The sequence below is a fragment of the Watersipora subatra genome, chromosome 9 (assembly GCF_963576615.1).
Source record: "Watersipora subatra chromosome 9, tzWatSuba1.1, whole genome shotgun sequence".
NCBI lineage: Eukaryota > Metazoa > Bryozoa > Gymnolaemata > Cheilostomatida > Watersiporidae > Watersipora > Watersipora subatra.
The window spans coordinates 63,045,455-63,070,561 of record NC_088716.1 but is presented as its reverse complement, the minus strand read 5'-3'; the positions used below and the strand labels follow the sequence as shown (position 1 = coordinate 63,070,561).

Below are 25,107 nucleotides of genomic sequence, written 5' to 3'. Positions count from 1 at the left end.
ATGTAAACAATATATTTAAAATGAAATATAGGAAAGATAAAATGGAATAATACTCGCGATGAAACAAAAAATAATAGAAAGATAGCAAGTGCTCTGCCTGATCCAATAAGCAAACAAAATAGTAAAATCGACACAATAAATCAGTACGTTCAGTATAGACATGTCAAGTAGATACCTACTTCTATGTAACCTCATGAACATAACAGCAGTGATAACTAATCCAACCCAGCTGAGCTACTAAAATGCAATGCTTTATCACAACAGAGAGTAAACTGATGTCATAATATCTACAACTCTTCCTAATATAATACGCATGACAAGAAAGGGATGCAGCGCAGCTCCCCGTACTACACTGTCAGAGGAAAAAGGAGCTAGGCTAGAAAAATACTGCTGTTTACAAAATGGTAGAGGATCAAGTTGCTATCTACATTATGGTCAGACCTTGGTTAGAACAGCCATAATGACAAAGGTAACACAAAGGTCGATCCTATGAACTATCGGTGGAAATTGTTAATAACATGATACTCTACCTATGCTTACTGGTATGTATATCATGTGAACTATAACATGATACACTACCTATGATTACTAGCATGTATATCATGTGAACTATAACATGATATTCTACCTATGATTACTAGTATGTATATCATATAAACTATAACATGAGACCTCATTCATGATTAGTGAAAGTCATGAGAATTTCATGAGAATATGGTATATTGGTCTGCAATTGATTACCAACATAAATGACAGGCCTTAATATATTGACATAATCATCTCCCCAAACTCGTTCAACTTCAACCTTGCTAGCACATGTAATCTAATACAGCCAGGGCAGTGTCTGAAGCTGATTTAAGTCAGTCTGGAGAAAGTAACAATTAAATTTCAAACATCAGGCAGCAATACTGGTAAATAGAATCGGAAAGGGGCCCCGGTAGAAGTCAATACTTCCTATCAATTGTAAACAACCAAAATGGAGTTGCGGAGCTATAGACAGCTAAAGGTAGGCCTTGTATTCAGCTCACTCCTGTGATTTGAATGCAAGGCCTACCTATAGACAGCTATAATAGGTAGGCCTTGCATTCAACTCACTCCTGTGAAAAGCAGCCCTCATCAGGCTGTTAAAAGCACTAAGCTTCAGCCTGCCAAGAAACTGAAAACGCCAAGATTTGTGACCACCTGAGAGAAATACTTTCAAAGGGTAAAAGGGCAGAAATGAGAGAAATTTGGCACAGTATACTAGCTCAGTTGAGCTACAAACTTGGTGACACGCGTTGTTGTGAATAATTAATGGCTAGGTGTTTAATGGTGGCCTAAGGGCACCTTGACAGCCTTGTCTAGGTAATCAATGATCTCTTTGCTAGACACCTATTGCACAGCTCTCAGGTTAACAAGTTTTATGTAATTAAATCTCTTGCGGTGCTGCAACAGCGATCTTAAATGCTGAAGAATTTATTATTCTAACGCTAGACAACTCTGTGGTTACTTCTTGAGAACATACCCGCGGGCTCAAGAGAACACAACAGACGCCCGGAATATATGAGGTAAATGTTTAGGTAAAGTTACTTTGTTCTTTACAATGCAACAAAGATTTAGCATTTCAAAGGGTTACATCCATATAGATCCTACACCAGCTCAGTACATGCTAATACTTCAGTCAGAATTCTTACTCAGAATGTATCCTCAAGTATCAAACAATACCAGTATCTACCAGCCCACTCACCATCTGTAGCTGGTATTCCAGCCATCTTATATCATCCAAAACGACCCGCTGTTCAGGAGACTTACATATGTTCATGTCTAAAGTATCAATACTCTCCGTCCCATCTCTCACTTGTCTCCCCACACTACCGCAGCTTGGCTTCTTCCTTTTATTGTTGGCAGAGATGCCGCTATAGCTAGTTCCATCTAACACACTCTGATTGCTATCAGGAGAGCTTGTGTTTGCGCAATGACTGTTATAGCGGACTTGTGTGCGATGTACACCATCTGCATCCAGCCCTTCCGACAACTCTATCTCAAGGATCTCATTATCATATTGTTCTCTAGGCTGCAGTTGGCCCTGCAGCTGATTTCCTGTTGATTGTGGTAAAGTAGCAACTGAGGCAATACTAGCTACATCTGAGCTTGGTGAAGTTGTGTTCCTTTTGTAATAAGGTCTGTTAGAAGGAGATGGCTCATTGAGAGAGGATAACTTCTTCCTTTTATTGAAATATGCAGAGAGAACAGATTGTGGTGATGATGCGGTGTTGGTGGACGGACCAGCTGTAAAAACATCATCTTCCAGTTCTTCCGAAGTTGATACAGAAAACTTGGGATGAATAATGAAATTACTTGGCCCTGTGCTTGAAGCCAAATTTGAGTGCGGTGTAACTGGTACAGTACTAGGCGTGCTTTTTTGTCGTGGTACCGCAGTAGCTGATTTACTGGACACCCATTCAATGCTCGGTGTTGTCGGGCAACTTGTGGATGCGGAAGCCATTACATGGGCAACATATTCTGCTGTTATTTGAGGAGAACTTGGATCATACTGCGGCTCATCTGACGACAGTGAAGTATTTTTCTTGATCATTGCACTAGTCTTACTACGTGTTAGCTTGTGCGGTAATGTTTGTGACCGCGCTACATAGATATCTGACATAGCGAAAGCGCTGCTAGAAGATGATAGAGTACCATTGAGATTGTCATAGAGATCTTCTGGCGTGACTGCCTGGTCAGTTGAAATGAGATCTGTTTGATAGTCGACAGCTACTGAACCCTGGTATTTAGAACATGGAGGATTGACAGGAATCAGTTTGTTAGAGTTTGTCTCAGAGCACCTGTGATGAGTTATGAGGAACTGTGCATGGCTAGCTGGTGGCCAAGCAGCGTAACCATTCCTCTTTGGTGCAGCTCCATGGTCTGGTCCATTGGTAGATTGATTCTTTGTAATTTCTTGTATCACATTTCCATAGATGTCAAAGGAATACGAGTTCATGTTAGAGTTTTCATCTAAGCTAGGCATGTTTTTTAAGTTATTAAGTTGAGATTTTTCAGGCTTCGTTTCAAATGAGATAGACAACTCCTCATCAGGATTTAGGGTCACGCAAAATGACTGCTGGTCCAAATGAGTTGAACTATTACAATCGCCATTCAGTGATTGGTTTCCTTGAAGAGTGTCCACCAGTTGCAAGTTTTTTTTAGACCTTAACATAGAACCAGATACATTTCCTTTACACTCACTACTTGTCTGCCGAGATGTGATGCCCTGATCCACTTCACAAGCTTGCGAAGACGCTTCTGCAGACCATGCACTGGTGACCAGCTGGTCACTTGACTCTTGAGGATAGCGCTCGTCCAATGTAGCCTTGAAGATCGTTTTCTTAATCTTCTCGTCGCAGTTTCGATCCCATAAGCTTGGGAGTTTCGTGCGGAAAGCCAACAGACCACTCCGGTCGGAGACAGGACTGGCCGTCTTACAAACCCCTTGAGCTGGACTATAAGTTACTGCCATTGGATACTTGTGAGCTGAACTTGGCACAATTGATCAATCAAATCTCTCCCGAGTGCTGCCGTTGGATTGCTGCCGTTGGATTGCTGCCGTTGGATTGCTGCCGTTGGATTGCTGCCGTTGGATTGCGATTATCATAGAATGCGATGAGCCAAAGCAGAGGATTAAATTGCTCTCACCGCCTCCTCCCGACTCGCTTACACAGCTAAGTGATCTTCTGAATAAACACTCACGCGTTTCTTACAAGCATTTTATTTGTTAAAGGTATCAGCATTTCAAAGGATCGCGTGCCTGCCTTCCTCTATGCGTAGAGCATCTGACGGTGTACTCATCTGAAAGCCTCTCTAAATCCATAACAGTATTCATAGCATCCGCAACCTCCTCCCGTTGGCAAAACTAATAAATATTTATCAGTCGTCAGATCCAACGCTCTCCAGTTTCGAGTCTGGTTGCCGTGGCGATACAGTTGGGCAATACGTCTATGCAGGGTTCTACAACTTGCCAGTCAACAGAGCTGAAGAAGACGGATGCGTCCAGTCAATGGTATGAAGTGCTCTTGCGCCGGATGACAAGTGCCGACAGCCGATATTCGAGCTAAGAGAAGCGTACAAAGCCTGCACTGCTAGCAGTGCTGTCAACTCGTGTGCTGCATTCGATTACGCTGCTGCCTTCAATACATTAACCTTTTAATTCATATTCAATCGGCAGCAGGCAAGACTGAGCACACCTGAATATGTAATTGTCAACAAGTGGTTTCTTTTTGTTAAATTTAAGTGTGAGTTTCGACTTGGGCTATTAATAGATAGCGACAGGGCTCCGAGTACAATCTAATCCTCTAGCTGCCATGTTTTATGGGCAGCTTCTGGAAAATATTATAAACATATTTTATAACACTACGTACTTATTTGAGCATTTCATCGCTGTTATATCGACGGAACGTAACATCGACGGAACGTAACGCAAACGAAAGAGAAATGGCAAGCATGCAGTGGCATAAGAGGACCTGGACAAAAACTGCAGAAGGGCAGAAATATTTGTGAAACATTTACAGATATGAGCTGCCTTGCATATTTTTACAACGCTAATCTGGATTAAGCGCCACACCAGAGGGTGGCTACAGATGCTGACGTTGAATAAATGTGTTCATGCAGCTGCCTGTTTCACAGCCGTAAAGGCAGCACAATCTATACTATATATATGTTTTGGAGATGAGCCAATGAGTCACACTCATTTTGTACTGTAATTATTATAGGCTAAGGCTAGACTAGCACAAGGTGTGAAGATAACTTTTTAATAGCATAGATTGCAAGGGGTTCGAGCAATGGCCAGTAGGAATTAGGCTTAAACTGTCTGCATAACACCTCTCTCATAATACCCCTCTCATAGCACCTCTCTCGTAACACCTCTCTCGTAACACCTCTCTCGTAACACCTCTCTCGTAACACCCCTCTCATAACACCTCTCTCGTAACACCTCTCTCGTAACACCCCTCTCGTAACACCCCTCTCGTAACACCCCTCTCGTAACACCTCTCTCGTAACACCTCTCTCGTAACACCCCTCTCGTAACACCCCTCTCGTAACACCCCTCTCGTAACACCCCTCTCGTAACACCCCTCTCGTAACACCCCTCTCGTAACACCCCTCTCGTAACACCCCTCTCGTAACACCTCTCTCGTAACACCCCTCTCGTAACACCCCTCTCGTAACACCCCTCTCGTAACACCCCTCTCGTAACACCTCTCTCATAACACCTCTCTCGTAACACCCCTCTCGTAACACCCCTCTCGTAACACCCCTCTCGTAACACCCCTCTCGTAACACCCCTCTCGTAACACCCCTCTCGTAACACCTCTCTCGTAACACCTCTCTCATAACACCTCTCAAGCATTGGCTAGCTAGGCAAGTGTTTATTTGCCTACATAATAAAATATTGCAACCTCCATGACAAACAGTAACTATCTGACGCATCAAAATAATGTTCTGATATAGAAGACATAAATTAGATGTCTAAGGTATATAAAACTATGCCTGCCTATGCAAGGTGGAATAAGAGTTACCTACAAACGAATCAAAGGTCTCATACAGCCCTCTATCGCATTTCCTTAACAATAAATTCATAATTTAATCAGCTTTAATCCGTTTAATCCACTCATTCAATCTTTGACAGCGACTGAGCCAGTTGTACTCAGTTAATAAATTTAACCGCACAGCTGAGTGCAATGAAAGGTAATCAGATGTGAATAGGCAGCTAACTGCGAGTGTTTCCGTTAGATTAAGCATGCACTGGAGTCGAAAAGGCAAATTCCAGAGTTTCACGACTGCCAATTGTAGCCGAGATGAATGAATTATATTAATCGTTTCTACTCTGTTACGGAGCTCGTGTTTGGAATAATAAGACTTGATTGAGCTACCCTAATCAATATAATCGAAAGGAAATTGAAGATCAGGTTTAACATTCTCTTAGCATTCCAAGTTATCCACTCTCATATCATACTACGTTATGGGAGTAAATCAGTTAATGAAGGGGGGCCAACATCTACTGGCTTGTGTCATTTCCTAATGTCCAGATTTGAAATAATTACAGAAAATTCCACAAAATGCTATAACTTGGCAGCCATCGTGCTGACTGTATTATGGGACCCACTGCACAGGCCAGTATTTTGTATTGATACCAGGGACAGCACATCAGTGTTAGTTTCAGATCTTTTATATAGCTATCACTGGATATGCCAGCGATGAGACCACCCTCATATTTTCAGAAGCAAACGGAAGCAAACAGTTCGCTACTATAATGCACGAAAAATCCTGGAACATAAACCTTTGCTTCAATTACATCTTATTGGCTATTATTCATGACAAATAAAAAGAGAAAGAATTGCCACAAATAAACAGCCAGTTAAACAACCATAACTGTCACATACAACTTTTATTGTATTTTCTAAGTAAATCAGCCACGCTGATTCCGATTTTGTACTCAAAATAAAGATTGGTCCACTAACCTTCAAAGTCATTTAAGCTTTTTTACAGCGTTTCAATATCCGTTTCAAAAACCACACAATCGGCATTACAAGCTCTGCCCATAAATATGTGACGAAACCTAGCTTTTTCAGGAACGGAAGTTAGGAATGTTTAGTCCGATTTTGAATAATAGAGATGGGTGTCTTAAAACCCATTATTATCTAAATCCAGCCTGTAAAATAACCTCAGTCTTTTATGAAAGGTATAAAAACTACTTAAAATTGCTCGTAGCTTGTTACATGATGTTTAAATAGGCTGAACGCCGAGAAAAATGAGCTCAAAAAGCGCGGTTTTATCACAAGCTAGCGTCGTTATCGCGAGTTTTTAAAATATGCAATTTTAAATAGCTTATCTACCTTTCAGAAAAGACTGAGATTATTTTTAAGGCTGAATTTAGATATTAATAGATTTTAAAACACCCATCTCTATTATTCTAAATCGGTCTAAACATCCCAATGTAACTTCTGTTCCTAAAAAGCTAGGTTACGTCACGTATTTATGGGCGGAGCTTGTTGTGCCGATCGTGTTGTTTTCGAGACCGATATTAAAACGCTGTAAAAAAGTGGACTAATCTTTATTTTGAGTACAAAATCGGAATCAGCGCTTCTGATTTACCTAGTAAATACGATAAAAGTTGTATGTGACAGTTATGGTTTAAAATGCCGCAAAAACAGTGAACACGTGTAGAGTATATTGGCCAGGACAGCCCTGTGACACATCAGATTGTAATGACCTTTGCTGACCTTTGGTGCCCAAGCGTACTCCTTGAGAATTGAAACATTTAATAACTAGTTTCAGTTTAATAATTCAGTTTAAACTACTGAATCAACATGAGGATTGCTGACATGTATTTAATATCTATTAAACACCTGTTGATGACTTGTGCAGGTGGTAAACCTGAGTGATACAGTTACTAAACGCCATCTAAGGATATGACACAAATTAGTACACAAGAGAGGCAACTCTATAAATCCTTGATAGACAATTCCTTCATTTAGCACGCTTTGATGGAAATGTTAGCTCTAACAGCACGATGTTAACTCTGTCTATGAGTTATAAATGTATATACACTTGGCTAAACTGTAAACATTGTATATGAGTTATAAATGTATATACACTTGATTAAACTGTAAACATTGTATATGAGTTATAAATGTATATATACTTAATTAAACTGTAAACATTGTGTATGAATTATAAATGTATATATACTTGATTAAACTGTAAGCATTGTATATGAAATTGAGATTTTTACAACTGCAAAATATCTAGCTAACTTGCAGCTGCATACATTAATGTAACATTTTCTTTACACTAGAATTAGTTGCCTCTATGCTTACTTTTTCCAATTTACTTTTATTGTCATCTGATGGTCTTGACATAGAGTAGGCGCTAAGGAATAACAATAAATGGGGAAAAAAGGGTGGGTCAGAATAAAGAACAGGGGGTGGGGAGGCTAAAAAAAAATCTATGGAATACCTCTGAACACTTTTATTATCTCCTTGTTAACACTCATCCTTAACTAGTCAAGTTTACCATTGTAGACATCAAGTATATACTATCATATAATTATATATACTATCAGGTATATATACTAATCACTAATAATATCACGTATATACTATCACGTATATACTATCGTATATATACTATCACGTATATACTATTACGTATATGCTATCAGGTATATACTATCACGTATATACTATCATATATATACTATCATGTATATACTATCAGGTACATACTATCAGGTATATACTATCAGGGATATACTATCACGTATATACTATCGCGTATATACTATCACGTATATATTATCGCGTATATACTATCATGTATATACTATCACGTATATACATTACTATCACTTATATACTACCAGGTATATACTATCACTTATATACTATCAGGTATATACCATCACGTATATACTATCAGGTATATACTATCACGTATATACTATCAGGTATATACTATCACGTATATACTATCACTTATATACTATCGCATATATACTATCACGTATATACTATCACGTATATACTATCAGGTATATACTATCACGTATATACTATCACGTATAAACTATCACGTATATACTATCATTTATATACTATCGCGTATACACTATCACGTATATACTATCATGTATATACTACCAGGTATATACTATCACGTATATACTATCAGATATATACTATCAGATATATACTATCACATAGGTATATACTATCACGCATATACTATCATACATTGTATATATACTATCACGTATATGCTATCACGTATATACTATCACGTATATACTATCACGTTTATACTATCACGTATATACTATCACATACATACTACCTTCTAACTGCTCACCTTTCAAGTGTCTTAAACAAAAATATTTTAACGGATAAATGAAATATTTAGTATATGCGTTACTTTTAAGGTAGGGCCACACGTATCGTGTAATTTCAACTAATCTGGGAAATTCCATTCGTACGAAATTTCTGACCTGCCACACGGAGTTTCCCCACCACGGATTCGTACGAAACTAACTTTCAACTAGCCAATCAGAACGCGGTGATTAAATTGTAGCCGATTCCGTTTCAATCTTTCTGGTATGCGTCAAAGAAAACGACCTTCAACATTCAACTAACCTTTTCAACCGACCAATCAAACAACGATTCGTAGGAATTTCTGATGTTTCGTCCAATTCAGGATTCGTTCATCGTGCGCAACCAACGATGGACGAATTCGTCCAAATGTCAATTCGTACGAATCGTTTCGTCCAAATTTCGCCGATTTCGTGAGAATTTTGTCTTGTGTGGCCTTACCTTTACAGTTTTTACTTTTATAGGTTTTACTAATACAATGAAACGTTTAACATATCTTAATAAGATCAGGAAAAAGAGAAAAATAATAGAAACAATTTCTCTAAATTGTCGAATCAATCTGATGATAATGTTTTCTTTTTTGTTAAAACTCAAAACATTATAACTAAAACATTGCTAGGTGCAGTATTCCTGCTCTTAACATAGTTGGGGCAATATTAGTATCTCCTCTACAGATAATAGGTATCAGAGTCAGATAGCCACACACGTAGGTGTGATGCAGACACACTGAACAACCAGCCTGCCATTAATTTACTGTAACACTCCATGAGTGATCGTCAACGCCTACACACCTTCCGTTGTGGTCACTTACGCTAATTACTATCATCATTTATTTGAAAAAGATGTCACAGGAAATCATGTCATCATAGGAAGAGAACAAGCAAATGGGTCCAAAGGTCAGAGGTCAGCTGACTCCACTGTGATGACATTCAGCACCCTCCAGAATCTAGACTGACACTAGAAATGGGTAAACCACCCACAACCCCTTATGTTAAACCACCCATGAAAACTGTAAACTAAGGCTTCACTATAGCGGACAGAGACATCATAGTTAAGAGTTGTGACTATTTTTAGGTGCAGAGCACTAGATTAGCTTTAAGCTCTGCATAACGCTACTGAGTTCCCAAATTAAGAAAGTCCTTGATTCTGGAAGTTTTACAAACTTTTCGAGCTTGAAAAGGACTATCAAAAAGTGATGCGATCGATAAATGTACAGATGATTTAGAGATGCAAAAAGATTTGCACGTTTAACAAATTTACTACATTATTTTGGGGAACAACAATGAGCCAATAAATAACAGCTAATACTTGGCTGTTGTGTGAGACGACAGGAAACGCTTATATAAGCATGACTGTTGGTTTAGGCAGGAGCAAAGCACACAAGTTTGCGAGTTGTAGTTATGCCAGAGTCACACCAACCGGACTGCTAAGTGTTAGAACAACAGATGCAGGCTAGTACATCAACTAAGAAGAAGTTAGGACTCTACGGAGGGGTCAATGATGAACAGAAGCTGACTTCAATTTATTTCTGTCACTTATCAGGCATATCCCAGTACTCGACAGACAAGAGTCACCCATAAAATTGACAGTTATTAAGGATCAAATGAGATATATGACAGCTAGTCATATTTTACGCAAGGAAAGATTAAGGCATGCTGTGTGACAGACCATAAAATAATTTCTGAAGCATTTTATTAAACATGCTGTAGAATTGAATAATCAGCTCCTGAACAAATGGACGGTCAAACAATAGCGAAAGTAGCAGGCTTGTATTATGCGCGGCCAGTAAGCTCACAGAGAGGATAACTCCTAAACATGCTAAGTCATACACGCATAACTATTGTAGATGTATATACGTTATTAGGTAGAAAAAGATCACAAACTATTCTATCATTTTCAAAAAATAATATAACATACACACAAAACTTTGAATAAGTGCTAGGCTAGGTCAAGGCCCTAACAGTGATAACCAAGAGAGTTTAAACCATAACTGTTGCGAACAACTTTTATCGTATTTAGTAGGTAAATCAGACATGCTGATTCCGATTTTGTACTCAAAATAAAGATTAGTCCACTAACTTTCACAGTAATGAAGGCTTTTTTACAACATTTAAATATCGGTCTCGAAAACAACGCGATCGCCATAACAAGCTCCGCCCATAAATACGTGACGTAACCTAGCTTTTTAGGAACAGAAGTTACATTGGGATGTTTAGACCGATTTAGAATAATAGAGATGGGTGTTTTAAAATCCATTAATATCTAAATTCAGCCTTAAAACTAATATCAGTCTTTTCTGAAAGGTAGATAAGCTATTTAGCATTGCATATTTAAAAAAGCGTGATAACAACGCTAGCTTGTGACAAAACCACGCTTTTTGAGCTCATTTTTCTCGGTGTTCAGCCCAGTTAAACGTCATGTAACAAACTACGAGCAATTTTAAATAGTTTATATACCTTTCATAAAAACTGAAATTATTTTACAGGCTGGATTTAGATAATAATGGGTTTTAAGACACCCATCTCTATTATTCTAAATCGGACTAAACATTCCTAACTTCCGTTCCTGAAAAAGCTAGGTTTCGTCACATATTTATGGGCGAAGCTTGTAATGCCGATTGTGTTGTTTTCGAAACGGATATTGAAAAGCTTTAAAAAAGCCTAAATGACTTTGAAGGTTAGTGGACTAATCTTTATTTTGAGTACAAAATCGGAATCAGCGTGTCTGATTTACCTAGTAAATACGATAAATGTTGTTCGTGACAGTTATGGTTTAAGTGTTGCCTATGGTGTATGGTCACAGAATTTAGCTGTAATTACCTTGGAACGCAAAGACCATGTCGTTGACCTCACAGGGTCATTAACTTTGACCTCCTCGAGTAGTATCTCAGCTGCAGCTTCCTGTTCGGTGAGCCATGAGAGGAACGTCTGCAACGGCCCATCGTAATCCTTCATTATCTGCTTATGGCTGTTCAATGTCAGACTTCGCTCAGACAAGCTACAGACATACAGACAAACATACAGACAAATATGTACAGAAACATGTTTCACAATGTGGCCAGCTCAATAAACCCAACAAAGTCAAAAATAGGGATAATAAGTAAACACTGAAATATATCAACAAACAACTAACAAAATCTGCTTACACTGTATATATTATAATATATATTATAATATAGATTATAATATATATATATTATAATATATATATTGAGAAGACAACTCCATACAAAACATTAATCAACTCCTGTAAGACTATAGATCATAACTCAAAGCCTTGAATAGAAAATGAATATTTCAGCAGTATCTCAACTTTAATAGAATCATTAGGTCTAACCGCTGTTTTATTACTGATGAGCGAGGAAACAGTCAGCTTACTATATGTAATGCGTGACAGAGGAATTACATAGTGACAGAGGAATTACATAGTGACAGAGGAATTACATAGTGACAGAGGAATTACATAGTGACAGAGGAATTACATAGTGACAGAGGAATTACATAGTGACAGAGGAATTACATAGTGACAGAGGAATTACATAGTGACAGAGGAATTACATAGTGACAGAGGAATTACATAGTGACAGAGGAATATAAATAATAAGGTTTCTATGACCAGCGAATGGTTCAAGTTTATAATTACACTCATCTGTCGGTCCATCAGTCTTACTAACTAAGGTTGCTAATAGACTAAGGTTACTACTAACTGAGATTACTAATAGACTAAAAATATAATCAAATCAAGTAATCAAATTTGGTCCTGATTGCCCTCTGGGCATGTTGCTACAAATGATGAAGAGGTGAAATAACTCCAACTTACAATGATTGAACATTTTCCCATCTATCACTGAGGGTTTGAGCATTTGACTTTAGATTTCTAGAGTCTTCATGAGGGTACTTAGAGATGAGACTTTCAGTCATACGATTTAACCCATTGTAGTTGTCTTTCCATGACTTAACCTCTGCCTCTAGTGCCTGCGGATATGCAGCGTAATGTCTCTTACATCAATGTAACAAGAAGCTTTGTCAACATACCTACTAAACTCACAGGACATGACCAAGAGACCAATATACATGTACAATATATTCTTGCCTCAGGCGACATCTAAAACTAGTTTAGCTTTACACTCTAGCGCAAATAACTTCACTATCGTATACAAAATAATGATGTCGCAGGTGAGTGATGATGTCACAGTAGAGTAATGATGTCACACGGGAGTGATAACGTCTTGGGTGAGTGATGATGTCACAGGTGAGTGGTGATGTCACGGGTGAGTGATGATGTTACGGGTGAGACAATATTTAGGTCATTGAGATTATTGATTTAATCTACAGTAAAACCTCTAATTGAATGCCACCTTTATTTGAACGTCACCTCTATTTGTCCGCCCCTATAAGAAAAGGGTTGAAATGTAGAGAGCCACCTTTTAATTGAACGCCACCACCATGTCATCGCTACTTTGACATTCTTTGATCTTTACGAACCCATAATAGCAAGTGATCGGTAGAAAAATATCCACAAAATCGTACTAATAATGACTCGGTTACATCATTAACAATTCTTTCGTTGTTTCTGTTCGTATCGAAGCCCGTTTTCCAACTCCAAAGCTTTTCAGTTTTTGGCTAAAACTTGGAAAGCAGCAACATAGAAATAATTCATAACTGTATCAAGCTAATAGTAGTTCCTTGTTTAATGCGGTCTTGATACTTCGACGCATGGGAAAAATGGTTTACAATTATGATGGAACACGAATGACTAGTTTTAGGCTTAAAGTTTTGCTTAGCACCCATAGGACTAAAGGTTTATTATTATTTGTGCGAAATACAATGCGCAAAACTTTTGCTTTGCTAAAAAAATTGTTTGGACTGTAATATCGACTAGTTCAGCAGTGTAGAAGATGAGTCGAGGTCAGAAAACATTATGGACGGTATTGAACAGCCAGAAGAAGATAACATCGTTTCAAACAAAAGCAACAATCACAACGCAACTGGCTGAGCAAGCGATGCAAATATTTTTGTTTCAAAAATGTCAATTTTTGTTTCTGCATGTATTATAAATATAGCTTATGTCACTTGTTCTTGAATATATATTTGTAGAATTTGATAGATTATCATTATATAATTTATAAATATACAGATTTATAGCATATTATTTAATAGCATCCATGCAGTTATCTTATTCTTGTGGTTAATGTCACTCAGCCCGAAGGAGAGTGCAAAATATAGGCGACAATCACTTTGCCCATGAGAAAGGTTACATTTATTTTCTTAAAATTCTGACGAGCTATTTGAAAAATACAACGCCAGCCTCTATTTGAACACCACCTTTATTTGTTTGCGGCTATAGAAGAGATGAAAAATAGAGCGCCATTGTGTTCACATAGAGTTTTTACAGTATATCTATTTTTTATATGTTCATTTTTCATATATAAACAGTTTTCAACAAAGCGAAGGTTTCCAACATTTAAGAGCTAAAATATTTTATTGGTGGGGAGGCAGGGTAATCACTAGCAGGTAATGGCGGCAGGTAATGGCAGCAGCAATGTGGATTCAAAAAACAACAAGAAATGAGTAGCAGAGCCTCACCAAGTGCTGCTGAATTTGTGTATCCACGACATCGAGGGCATCTCCTATAGCCTCACATCTCCTACTGTCGATCCTTGCCTCAAGCTCTGACAGCCACCCATCTACCTTGGCCATCTCGTCACCGTAGCGGTGTGAGTCTATGAGCAACTGCTTAAGCTCTCTGCTTCTGCTCACAGACCGCGTTAAGCATTCCTCACATTCAGATCGAAGACCCGAGACTAAAAAGGATAAGTCTGAGAATAACTAATATGATAGAAAATGGTTAGCATGAGACAACTCCAAGCATTGATTGATAGCCTGTGATTAAAGCTTGCTGCTGCCCGAAACTTTCTTCATGGATAATCTTTTTGGTAATCTGCTCGAGCTGAATTAAGAACAAGCAAACTACATACTGTAAGTAGGCCTCAATACTGCCTTTTACACATCTACAGAACTCATGCTGTACTACTGTAGGCCTCAATACTGCCTTTTACACTTCTACAGAACTCATGCTGTACTATTGTAGGCCTCAATACTGCCTTTTACACTTCTACAGAACTCATGCTGTAAGGAGAACTTCAAACAAAGCGAGTCAATAGTTTGAAATATACATAGACAGTATCTTTGTAAGCCAACTCAAGTTTTAACATGCCACTCATTTTTATCCTGATAACATCTTTGATGTAGTGGGGACAGACCAGTTGACTACAAATTATCTCATAACTACAACCTGCCTAAACACCCTGATCAAATGTGTCGTATGCATAGTTCATGCATGGGCGACGCGTTGTCAATGCGTCGTTTCGAAACAAACATGTTGGTCTACATTGGTAGAGATAAGACCAATGCAATCGCGATGAGCTGAATTAATTGATTATTACGATAGTGATTCAATTTTATTCCTTTACAATACCCGCCAGTTGATTGACTTTCAATTGATTGATTGATTCAAAGATTGACTCTTGAATGGCAACAGGGCTTCACATAAACTATTTATATGTGGATAAAGGTATTCTCAAATTTATACATAAATTGAACCTTTTTATAAAACATTTTGAATAAATGTTTAGGTAATTCAATATATATGTTAAAATCTTTTTCTGTAACTTAATTTATGTTATAAACATAAAGTATGTTTGTACTTGATTATTTTCATGGTTATCGTGTACTTTTTTTTTGGAGCAAAATATAGCAACGCAAGTAAATGCACAGAGGCTATTGTTATTGCAAATCTCTGATTATACACACGTTACAATATAAACATCCTGGCAATACTCCAGTAATGATACTGGAAAAACCAGCAAATACATCATGGTAACTACATTACTGAGGCAGATTCTCATTGGCCAAAGTATCTGTCAACAAAACACATAGTTTAGTAGTGTCCGTGTTTGTACCAGGACAGGTACGCGTTTCAACCAGGCCTTAAATAAGCTTTAAAAATTTAAAGATATCATTCATAGGAGTTGCGATTTCTTGAAGGGTCTATATACAGACTAAGTCCTTATGACTAGACTACACTTATATTCAACCTATGCTGAAATGGATGTTGATATCATGATGGGTAAACATGAGGAGACAATTGTTAGTCGAGAAATCCAATATTACATGTTGCAATTTCACATGTTTATAGTCTTCAAACGATACCACATGTTTATAGTCTTCAAACGATACCACATGTTTATAGTTTTCAAACGATACCACATGTTTATAGTCTTCAAACGATACCACATGTTTATAGTTTTCAAACGATACAACATGTTTATAGTCTTCAAACGATACCACATGTTTATAGTCTTCAAACGATACCACATGTTTGTAATTTTCAAACGATACCACATGTTTATAATCTTCAAACGATACCACATGTTTATAGTCTTCAAACGATACCACATGTTTATAGTCTTCAAACGATACCACATGTTTATAATCTTCAAACGATACTACATGTTTATAGTCTTCAAACGATACCACATGTTTATAGTCTTCAACGATACCACATGTTTATAGTCTTCAAACGATACCACATGTTGAGATAAAAGATACGATGCATGGAAATGGAGGGAAATTTATATTGACTTGGAACGAATGTTAACATCAAAACATTAAACTCACAACTAAAGCTGAGTGTGACGTGTAGCAAGTAATTTGGAAAAAAGGCCTGTAAAAACAGTCCGCAATCCCTGGCAATAAAAATAAGCTGACAGCTGAATGACTTGCCAACATGCGATATACACTGGGACAGCAAAGAATCCATGATTGCACAGGCAATACTCAATGCAATTGAGCATTCTGAATGGCATATTTAGTCGAAGCATCTGTCAGATGTTATGTAAACATCACATAGATTCGGAGATGCTGATGAACATGCTGACGGAGCAGTAAGGGCAATGATCAGACATGGCAACCGACAAAAAGAACCATTTGCAAGCCTGGCAAATGACCTTATTAATGACCTTAAGCTAAGCTAGAGAGGTTTTTAAGGAAGATTGGCATAGCGAGTGATGAGGATACGAATAACTGGTTGACAGCAAACAACCTGAGGATACGAGTAACTGGTTGACAGCAAACAACCTGAGGATACGAGTAACTGATTGACAGCAAACAAACTGAGGATACGAATAACTGGTTGACAACAAACAACCTGAGGGTACGAGTAACTGGTTGACAGCAAACAACCTGAGGGTACGAATAACTGGTTGACAGCAAACAACCTGAGGATACGAATAACTAGTTGACAGCAAACAACCTGAGGGTACGAATAACTGGTTGACAGCAAACAACCTGAGGATACGAGTAACTGGTTGACAGCAAACAACCTGAGGATACGAATAACTGGTTGACAGCAAACAACCTGAGGATACGAATAACTGGTTGACAGCAAACAACCTGAGGGTACGAATAACTGGTTGACAACAAACAACCTGAGGATACGAATAACTGGTTGACAGCAAACAACCTGAGGGTATGAATAACTGGTTGACAGCAAACAACCTCTATACTTCAGCTACGTGGATGAAAATGACAATATTGATATCATAAATTAAACTTAACATACACAATGTACTATTTACTACTTCCTGTCAGCAGTGTCTGATGAGGCACCTCTTTTGTTGTCACAGAACTTTCTCAAAGGCACAGACCAAAAATGTTTGGGCATCTCGGTGGATACACATTGAAATCTTGACATTTTAGTACATCTACCCCTAGGACACACGTTTCCTATTCAGGCTTGTAGGCATATAGATATCATAATAAAACTGACACATGTTTCCTATTCAGGCTTGTAGGCATATAGATATCATAATAAAACTGACACATGTTTCCTATTCAGACTTGTAGGCATATATAGATATCATAATACAACTGACACTTGTTTCCTATTCAGGCTTGTAGGCATATAGATATCATAATAAAACTGACACACGTTTCCTATTCAGGCTTGTAGGCATATAGATATCATAATAAAACTGACACACGGTTCCTCTTCAGGCTTGTAGGCATATAGATATCATAATAAAACTGACACACATTTCCTATTCAGGCTTGTAGGCATATAGATGTCATAATAAAACTGACACATGTTTCCTATTCAGGCTTGTAGGCATATAGATGTCATAATAAAACTGACACATGTTTCCTATTCAGGCTTGTAGGCATATAGATATCATAATAAAACTGATGCACGCTTAAATAGGCTATAACATTCACTTACATCTTTTAGTGCTTCACTCATTGTACTTCCAGTCACACTTACCTGTACACATGACACTTGTTTACACCTACCTTTGTTTACCTACTTATTATCACCTACTAGGCAACTTACTTCTTTCTCTGCTTACATCGACCGAATGAATAGCTAAGTAAGAGAATAACGGGAGAGACGTAATAGGCCGATAGCAAGAATCAATATGTATTATAACACTGCACACAGATGAGCCACTCGTGCCTTGACTCAAGACATATTATAGTAAAACATATAAGCGTCCGGTGCTCCCCATAACACTGTATTATTTACCAACATCTCTGCATACTCATCCGTCATATACGGTTTAGACAGGCCAGCTTCGCTTTGACCCTGGCAGACTAATGCATGCGGTATACTCCATGACCTCGAACCAAGCTTTACTAAAACACAGGTTTACCCGCTAACGGCATTTTACTAGATTCTATTAACGATGCCAACAATCTGAAAGCTACTTCTATGACCTTGACCTCCTCCTTGAATATGGTTCAGATGAGAAATGAATCCAACATTATACACCACAGGTCACCACAACTAATCTACCTACCTGGTGCCATGACCGCAATGATCAAACAAGTCAAACTTTACCAACTGAGAGTGCGGGAACTCGAGCAGCAACACTTTGTCGACAGCATGACTTCCCCAGCAGCATCTAGGTCAGTGCTAAGCGTGTGCCGAGCACCTGGTGTTTGAACCAGCTAAACAGTATTCATTCAATTTTAATAACCATTCATGCTGATCAGACCCAACCAGCCTCTCCTGATTGACTGAACTTGATAAATGCGGCTATTAGAAACTAGCTATTCAGCATTCATAGAAAAATTCTTACAATTTACTGTCGCACCGGCAGCAGCTCACCAGCCTACCAGTCATTTTATTATAATTATTTACTACGTTATATCAAGATTAAGGTAGGCATTGTATTAGTAAACAAGCGAGCATACGTGCATACCGACTTATTGACTCGTTTAATCAGCCTTTGTTCCAGGGATTGTGTGAAATTGAGATACACATCAGAAATAAATGGAATGGAAACCGATTCTCAACAATAAGTGTCACCTTGTCTGGCGCTGTCAATAACCCCATGCAAAACATGCATATAGGAACAAACAACTGTCACGGTGCAGAGATGTCATGACAACTCCTTTCACAATATGCAACGCCTGAAGACAAAGGACTTTACATTCATGTGACTATAATAGATATAGCAGTAGCTAATGACTACAACATAGCCAGCAAAAAAAGAGGAGCAATAATTCTCACTTGGAGTGGATATTGAAAAGTGCTGGCACATAAGAACAACTGTAATTCCAGTATTTGTTGGAGCATAAAGTACAATAACACCTGTACATCAGATGTGACTTGCACATATGCTGGCAACAATCAAGACATGTGAGTTGCAAAAAAGCATGCTATTGGGATGCTAAGATCTTGAGGGAAACTTATGCTATACAAGGCTTACTAGCTCTTCCCTTCGGATATGAAAAACAAAATTGTGTAAAAACGCAGAGATCTCCGAGGTGCGAGAGATTCAAAACTGTTCCACTCTGGCATCAGAACAAAGACTTCCAAACAAAAGCAAAAGAGAATTTAATCCAGTTATTTTCTTGTAAGGGAAACCAAAATCGGACTCACTGACAACGAATGACAAGATGACAACTAAAGAAGGAGGTGGTGCAGGAAAAAGGAACATGGACATTTTTATTCAACCAACCGACACAATACCGACCTATTATTAAAAAAAACTCAACACATTCTCTATCAAGCAACAAAATTATACAACTTCTTTAGCTGTCCAGACGCAATAGAGAGAGACAAAGTGATCCAGTGAACTGGGCGGATAGCGATAACTATGACCTATGGAGGGGCTTTAGAGCAGGCTACGAGTGTCGAGTTTGGCTAAATATATTAGTTAGAGCTCGATAACTAATCCTCTGGGAAACAGCCAACCACTCAGTCAGCCAACTGCAGATAAATTAATATTTAATGCTCCAGAAAGTTCGAAATTTGATTAGAGCCTCAACTAGCCATGTGTAAGTGTTGAAACAGCAGATCAATATGGTAAGACCTCTGCTTCAGCATACACGATGCACGAAGCCAATTAACTGATATATATATATATACATATATATATATATATATATATATATATATATACACATATAAGATAAGTAGAGTTAACAAATATATTGCTGTTAATATAGTTAGATATTTGTATTTACTAATTGACAGAGAGATAGTAGATAGCTTAATGTGTAAAGTGATAAGGTGTGCAAAATCATTGCTATCCATCCTTGGAATACTTCAACTGAGCTGATAACCAGATTGTAAAGAGAAACTTTTGAAAACATTGACTGCTATTGATAAGTAATAAATCGAAAGCAGTTTTGATAACGAGTAAGGAGTTGTTTTCTCATTAAAGTTGGCCCGTATTATAGCATTGTCACTCATCCAAAACCTCTAGGCAATGACTAACTGCTAGACAACTGCCAACAGCTGAGCATGCGAGCTACAAGGAAAACATGCTATTACTACTGACATGGCACTAGCCTTACTACTGACATGGCACTAGCCTTCCTACTGACATGGCACTAGCCTTCCTACTGACATGACACTAGCCTTACTACTGAGATGGCACTAGCCTTCCTACTGACATGGCACTAGCCTTCCTACTGACATGGCACTAGCCTTACTACTGAGATGGCACTAGCCTTACTACTGACATGGCACTAGCCTTACTACTGAGATGGCACTAGCCTTACTACTGAGATGGCACTAGCCTTACTACTGACATGGCACTAGCCTTACTACTGACATGGCACTAGCCTTCCTACTGACATGGCACTAGCCTTACTACTGACATGGCACTAGCCTTACTACTGCCATGGCACTAGCCTTACTACTGACATGGCACTAGCCTTCCTACTGACATGACACTAGCCTCCAGAAAATGCCAAGTTGGCACCGGTAGCTCCTGACACATTCATGCGAAGAGAAACACTGGCTACAACTAAAACACTAACCTTGATTGTCAGCCTCAGGGTACATAGATAATTCCCGCAGTATTTCCTGAACGGCGTTTGTCAGCTTCTGAAAAAAGAGCTCGAGTTGAAATTGCTAAGCCAAGATGAAGCGAGAATCGATTAACATGAGTCATAAGCCATTTGCTGTTGTTCGCAACAACTACACAATCTAACTAGATATCAATGAACTAGATATCAATGCACTAGATATCAATGCACTAGATATCAATGCACTAGATATCAAAGCACTACATATCAATGCACTAAATATCAATGCAGTAGATATCAATGCAGTAGATAACAATGCACTAGATATCAATGCACTAGATATCAATGCACTAGATATCAATGCACTAGAAATCAATGCGCTAGATATCAATGCAGTAGAAATCAATGCACTAGATATCAATGCACCAGATATTAATGCACTAGATATCAATGCACTAGCTATCAATGCCCGTGAATATACTTGTACACACCATAGTGTCAACCTGATCTTGTGCTTCTATAGGGGCGGCAAGGTAAAGATATAAGGTTGTCAGAAAAAACAGACAACCTTAAATTAACAGTAATAAAATGAGTCTCTCTCTCTCTTTGGCAGCATACTTGAAGACTTATGTAATAGAACATTTTTAAACACGAATTGCAGCTAAGAATTATTCAAATACAGAGACCATCGCCATACGATTTTAATTCGTTCCCGTTTTGGGATCGTAATGCGAAAATGTCGTATAGAAGGGTATAGAAATCCATGGTAATTATCTAACGCAAATAACCCCGGGTAAAAAGCATTAAAATTTTATATACGTACCGTACATATTAAAAATTAGTAATCAAATAGTACTTTAACGTTTGTAATTATAGTTACTTATAGTTACTTTAGTGTATTTAGTGGTTATGATCTGCAATAAAATGTAACATCACAATGTTCTATGTGCAGTACGTAATGTAGGGAGAGAGTTCTTACCATTGAGACAGGCATATAACATAAACAATGAATTTAACTTTAAAGGTTGACTTGCAACAAAATTCACATTACAGTTATTTGATATGAAAAGATTCACCATGTCTTACTCTGTTGTGTTGTAGGTGCAAAATATGTGGAAAGGTGATTACAAGCTCTTAAAAGCTCAAAAATGAACAGAAAATCGCAGCCACACGAGACTACCGTAGTTTGGATTCTCTTTCAAAAACGGCTCAAATGTGACTTAGTTGTGGGAGATGGTTTCTGTTTACACTTTCATGCAACCTTATTCGTCAAAATATTTTCACAAATATACTTCACGCATTCAATAAAACCATGTCTATTGTTCTTACGCGTCTGTTTTATCGTCATCGTAATGCTGTCACTTTTAGCAGTGATATCTTATAACTTACCGTAAAAATTCGTTAAATTTTTTAGCCTTACCTCGAAGGAGTACATATCATTGTCTGATAATCATGACGAGCCTGTTGGTCACTTGTGATAATCGAAAAGTGCTGCAGAAATTATTTGCGAAGTATTGGGTCACATGATCAGATTACGACTTGCCAATTACACCAAACCGAAACAAAACTGTAAAGTAGCGAGCATCTATATTTGATACAGGTTCTTCGCTAAAACCCGAAGTGTTTGTCATAAACTAGTTCTACGATAAGTTTTATACTGAGCTTTTTATTGGCCTTTCAATTCGCGTGAGAACATCACATGACAAGACAATAACCAAATTTCATGGATACGTCATCGAAATAAAGAGATTCCAATCTATGGCGGCTTTTCTTTTTTGAGCTTTTAAGAGCTTTTAATCAAATTTCCACCTATTTGGCACCTTTAACACAACAGAGTAAGACATGGTGAATCTTTTGATACCAAATAACTGTAATGTGAATTTTATTGCAAGTCAACCTTTAATGAATTTAGCTTACTAAACACAGACTTAGAGTTAAGTTTCAGTATGTATTTTGCTACATTTCAACTTTGTCACCGGCGAAAATTTTATCACCGATCTGTTTCCATTTTCGTTTTCACTATAACTTATAACTAATAATGCTGAACTGAGAGAGGAGGAGAGAGGGGAGAGAGAGAAAGAGGAGAGAGAGGAGAGAGAGAGGGGCGAGAAAGGGGAGAGAGAGAGGGGGAGAGAGAGAGAGAGCGAGCATCGAATCTCTTGCAAACGTTGTGAGAGAGATTTGGGCAAATAGCATATCGGCATCTTCATTATTCTGACATTTTCAGCACACCGTCTGCCAAAGTTTAATTTAAAAAATTTTTTTTGTTGATATCATATGGCGAAACAAACAAAACAAATGTTGTAAGACAGGGACAAAAAACCATCGGGTTCCACATCGAAAGGCGAAAAAATCATACAACCGGTACATCATAACTCGAGGGGGCACTGTAGTCTACAGGAGATCTTGACGATGTCATCAAGATCATCTTTCTGGCTGTTACCAAAAAGCAATATTTGAAGAGTTGTTCCCCCTTAATTACATTTCAATCTGACAATCATATATTACAGTCTACAGAGTTATCCCGAAGTCTATGAAATGGCATAAACTCGGCATGACTTCTAAGGAAGTGAAGACGAATGCAGGCTTATGATATAAGTGATTGTAGGTAAAAATAGATTATACAATATGAACGGACATGTAGATGAGGATAGACTTTGCTATATGTACACGGAGATATGTGAGACGGATGATTTTTATAGTTATACTATATACTACATATGAGGGTAAGTGAGGATATGTAGATGATATGTAGATGAAGGCAGGTAAGAAGGGGCTGCAGAATAAACTAATAACAGACGTCAAGCTCCTCCAGTTACTCACACCAACTGAACCTGATAATAACAGACGTCAAGCTCCTCCAGTCACCCACACCATCTGAACCTGATATAAAATAAACTTACGGAGACTTTAACTTCGCTCTCTGTTATTTCCTCCTGATCGAGGATGTCGACTCTTCGATTGCTAACAGTTCGGTTAAGGATGACGAGACGGTCTTTGAGCAATGCCAGTGTTACTTCTCGGTTCATCGCCTGACCGCGGACAGCTGTGGACTCAGCCTCTGACCCAAGTGTCTGCCCACAGTCTACCTGCAATGAGTGACCTTCCACAATAGCTCAATTATTTATACTAGTAACCCTAGATGGAGCCAAAGAGGAGACAAGGGTGTGCTACTAGGACTTGTTATCAGTTGTCAGTGAAATGCCGAGACAAGTACTAGCAGTGGCCGCACTTACAAGACAGCAACTCTTATCAAGATATGCTCGACACAGCTACTATTTACCATACCTATTTCCTGCTAAAAAGGACAAACATGGAACCAAGATAATATCGCTGTGTCAAGTGATAGTGAATACTATATATTACTTAACAGCAGCTTGTCATCTTTGAACTAAAATGATTGAAATCACTTTGGCTGCGCAACTGCAACGCTTATTCTATGAAGGAGCTTGGTAATAAAAATAATCAAGTATGCTAGTTTAAATTGAGACTGAAACATGTAGCTACGATTATAAAACTATACATTTTTCTTTCTTAGTTTTTACAAAAACATAAAACAAAGATGTTTATCATATGACTAAAATTGTAGAGCTATGTCGATCGTCCATGGAGCTATCACGAGTATACATAGAGTTATCATGAGTATACATAGAGCTAACACCAGTATGCATAGAACTGATACAAATGTTTCACTTGCAATGAATAAAGTTAGTGAAAGTAACAAATTCAGATAGCCTTAATCGCTGTAACATCTGAGGTCTAATTAAACCAAACTTCCTTACAGCAAAACCAGAGAGAGAGGAAATTCAAAAAATAGAAGCTACTTTTGGATGTAATTTTAACATTATTACTGCGTAGCTTTTGACTCAAATAGAACTAGATGAGAA

At 38.0% G+C, this 25,107-nt stretch overlaps 1 protein-coding gene across 3 annotated transcripts in view; it reads right to left on the bottom strand.

Annotated features, from left to right (window-relative positions):
• LOC137405429 (dystrophin-like) overlaps positions 1-25,107 on the bottom strand; it is a 77,333-nt gene that overhangs the window by 31,435 nt on the left and 20,791 nt on the right. For all 3 annotated transcript variants that reach the window (XM_068091687.1, XM_068091686.1, XM_068091688.1), the window contains exons 10-14: positions 24,124-24,309; positions 21,233-21,299; positions 14,486-14,703; positions 12,720-12,874; positions 11,720-11,897 (exon numbers count right to left, since the gene is read on the bottom strand). In XM_068091687.1, the coding sequence (XP_067947788.1) occupies positions 11,720-11,897; positions 12,720-12,874; positions 14,486-14,703; positions 21,233-21,299; positions 24,124-24,309 (804 nt within the window). The remainder of the gene's footprint in view (positions 1-11,719; positions 11,898-12,719; positions 12,875-14,485; positions 14,704-21,232; positions 21,300-24,123; positions 24,310-25,107) is intronic.